Genomic DNA, 3,849 nt, shown 5'->3' with positions numbered 1-3,849 from the left:
AGGTCTTCCCTAATGAGGGATGAGCCGGATGCCCTACATGCTTGGTACTCTTTTCGTTGGACTTCTGCCAAGGCATTGTAATCCAATCCCAGGTGAATGGGGACCAATATGTATCTTCACAGGACATTAGCAACAGGATTCATTCTCCCAGGGACATTTTGAAGGGTACAACTGTATTCACAAAAGGCAGAAATATCAGCGTTGACAGGTGCAGGAGATATAAGACTGTTGAAGGAAGGTGTGATGGGCCGAGAGAGACTGTGACTAAGAAGGCAGGTTGAAAGCAACTGAGCAACTTTTATTACAGAACATCAGTTTATGTATACATCAATTGGGGACAAAAAGCCCATAACATATAACAGGCTGTTTCCTGTTCAACCAACAACGGTTTCTGTTAACAGTTAATGGTGAGAAAAACAGACATGTTTATTCAGGTCCCTATCAGTGCGAGGGGAGAGCGAAAATACAAAGAGGACTATATACAAAAAAGAGAGAAAAATCGTTACTATGTACGATCGTGTGGCTCATCCCCCCCCCTAAAAATGACATACTGAACATTTCTTCGCGGCAGCCCAGAATCTGGATTAGTATTAGGAAAGCTGCGGCCAATGGGCAGCAGTGAGTGGCTGTAGAACTCGTTGGTTGGGGGCGCGAGCGAATGGTGGATGATGGGTGGCTTAGTCGCCGCTCCGGCTCGTCACGTGGTAGGCGTGTGTCCTACGGCATTCAGAGGCATATGTGTCCTACGGCGTTCATAGGCGTGTGTGTCCTATGCCATTCACGTGAGCTTTGGTTGCTGTTGAATAGGTGTCCTCTTTGTCAGGAGTGGAAGCGTTAATGGAGGTCTTGAAGGTCGTGAAGTGGCTGTCCATAAGGGCGTCAGCTTTGGTCATCAAGTACTTTATGGGTAAACTATCGACATCAGGTATGGCAGCGCGTAGAGGTTCGGGTAAACGGCTTACCCGAAGGGCCCGAAGTAGTTTCACCTCACGAGGAGAGCCATCTGCAGCAGGTTGCAGGCGAGTGATACTGGTCATTTCCCTGAGGGCGAGTGAAGCCCTTTGATTCTACAACAGTTGTTGAGAGAGCTGAAAAAGCTTTGCTATATGGGCGGCTAGCGACGGCGAGTACTGCTGCAGAAGGTATGTTTTGAGGGGTCACCAATGTGACCGGCAGAGAGAGGCTGTGACTAAAAATGCAGGATGAAAGCAACTGAGTAACTTTTATTACAGAGCATCAGTTTATATATACATCAATTGTTGATAATAAAGGCCATAACATATAACAGGCTGTTTCCTGTTCAACGAACAACAGTTTCTATTAACAGTTACCGGTGAGAAAAAACAGACTATGTTTATTCATGTCCCTATCAGTACGAGGGGAGAGCTATGATACAAAGGAGACTATATACAAAAAAGGGAAATGTCGTTACCATGTACAATCGTGTGAAACATGGTTGGTACAAAGGGGAGCACCATAGGCATGTTTTCTGTACAAATGACCAAGGGCATAACTTCTTGTAAGTGATAAAAGTAATGGACAGAAATGAACTGCCATTAATTTACAGTCAAAAGTTGAGTAGCCAGTTTCTGCCTTGGATTGGGTGAGACATTAACTGCATGCTCAACCAATGCAACAATAGCAGTATCGCCGACAACGGTGGAGATAATGAGAAGAGATATGGAACAAAGAAAAACTGAGAGTAGCTGCTATCAATATTACCTTCTTTGAGTTGCAGAAGGCCGCTTAATGAAGGGGACCCCACTCCAGGCCTTTTAGTTTGTCCTTGAAGTAGGCGTAGCGGGAGGTGAGTGCGAGAGTGATGGCTGGAGGGAACCAGTGTTAATAGTCGATGATGCCCAATAATTCTTGCAGTGCTTTGACATTTGAAAACATGGAGAGTTCAGAAAGGCTTCTATCTCCTCAGAGTGAGGTTGCGGCTAAGAATGATCTTTCTTCGGAGCCAAAGGGACACTTATTGTACTGGACTACAAGGTTGTTCTGTTGTAGGTGATTGAGCACGATGCATTGGTGATGGGGGTGTTCCTTTTAAGAGGAAGAGCACACAAGTATGTCGTCCTCGTAACACACAGAAGGGAAAGTCTCCTAAGATCCCATCCATAATGTGTTGAAAACTGTTCCCAGCATAATGAAGTCCAAAATAGGAGTAATTGAAGGTGTATATACAAAAGGGGGTACTGATAGTGGTCTTGGAGATATCATCTGAGTTTAGGGGCACCTGATAATACCCTTTCAGGAGGTCAAGCGTGAACGAAACCTTCTCTTTCGGCAAATAGGAGGTAATTTCTGCGATGTTTGGGAAGTGGTAGAGATCCAGTTCTATCGGCAGGCTCAGAAGACTATAATTACTACATGGATGCAGGGAGCCATCTTTTTTCAGAAGTATGAGTAACTGCAATAACCTATTTCTTCAATTTCGGGGAATGTTTGTTTAGGGACTGACAAACGTTCTGATGTCTGACTCCTGAATATGTGAGCAATGGGGGTCCAGTCACCTTGATAAGGTGATCAATACAGTGTTTAACCAAGTTCTTAATGTATCATTTCTGGGTATAAAGTAAGGAGGTGGGCGTTGGTATCTACGGCTGCCCTGATGTAGAGAGCATATTGGTAGAGGTAGGTTTGAAGACGTATCAACGAGTAAGAATTTACGTTGATTAACCGTCAGTGAGCAACATAATTTTGGGTGCAGATCGGCGACCCCATGGCAGGTACCAGAAAGACATCATCACCCTTAGACAGATTGCGTAATTTCTAGGAAAATGGCCTTGGTAGAACACAACGTCAAGGAACTGTGTAGACCAGAATTTGCATGCCCACACTGGCATCGTGTAAAACAAAAAAAAATATTGATAGTGTAGGCCACTGCCGCATAGGATAGCCTACTTACTAGTTTTTTTTGGCCTCTAATAACTATTCTCACAATTCTTCATAGCAACCACAAATTTGGATTATTAGTAGCATAACTTCGTGTAATGGATGTCATAGGGAGTCTGGAGACATAGTTGATTAGGTCGTGAGCAAGAGGTGGCATATATGGATGCTGGGTGGTTTCGTCGCCGCTTTGGCAAAACGTGAGGTAGGCATCTGTGTTCTACAGCATTCCGTCTTATAACATTAACATCAGAGTCGGTCAATGTTGAATAGTTTTCCTTTTCATCAGGAATGGATTCATTGATGGAATTCTTGAAGGTGGTGAAGTAGCTGTCCATAAGGGCGTCGACTTTGATCATGTTCATCATGGGCAAAATATTGACATCAGGGATGGTGTCGCGTACAAGGTTGGGTAAGCGTCATACTTAAAGGACGCAAAGTAGATTCAACTCGCGAGAAGAGCTGTTTTTGGCAAGTTGCAGGTGAGCAATACTAGTCATTTCCTGAGGGGGAGCAAAGCCTTTTGATGTGCAACGCTTGTCAAGAGATCTGAAAAAGCTTCGCTATAGGGGCGGCTGGGGATGGCAAGTACTCTTCCAGAGGGTATGTTTTGATTGTGTCGTATGCTATTGAGGTGTCACCATGCTCTCAACACTAATCAGAGATGTCCTTAGGGATCATCACGAGGGTATAATCTGCTTTGGTTCTTAAAAGAGTCATGCCCCTGATGCAAAACTGGAAATCCGCATACTGAAACCAAGCGATTGCTTCTGTACTGGTGAAAGGTGGTACTTTCATGGATGGAGCCTGGAGAGAAGAGTCAGTGTTAGAGGGTGGTATCTACAAGCAGTAAGACACAGCAGGGAGGGGGAAGGTAGTAGGAAGCTGTTCCTCTGGTATTTAACAATTGTGCCAGTTTTAACAAAGAGGTAATAGGAATGCAACAAAACTTTA

The 3,849-nt window shown here is 44.4% G+C and overlaps 1 protein-coding gene across 1 annotated transcript in view; it reads right to left on the bottom strand.

Moving 5' to 3' along the window:
• Positions 1 to 3,549: 3,549 nt before the first annotated feature.
• LOC137628649 (uncharacterized) overlaps positions 3,550 to 3,849 on the bottom strand; it is an 85,716-nt gene continuing 85,416 nt past the window's right edge. Inside the window, exon 5 of the mRNA XM_068359802.1 lies at positions 3,550 to 3,702. Within this exon, the coding sequence (XP_068215903.1) occupies positions 3,550 to 3,702 (153 nt within the window). The remainder of the gene's footprint in view (positions 3,703 to 3,849) is intronic.

This window comes from Palaemon carinicauda, chromosome 36 (assembly GCF_036898095.1).
Source record: "Palaemon carinicauda isolate YSFRI2023 chromosome 36, ASM3689809v2, whole genome shotgun sequence".
NCBI lineage: Eukaryota > Metazoa > Arthropoda > Malacostraca > Decapoda > Palaemonidae > Palaemon > Palaemon carinicauda.
The sequence above is the reverse complement of the archived record's forward strand: the minus strand, read 5'-3'. Positions and strand labels throughout refer to the sequence as shown.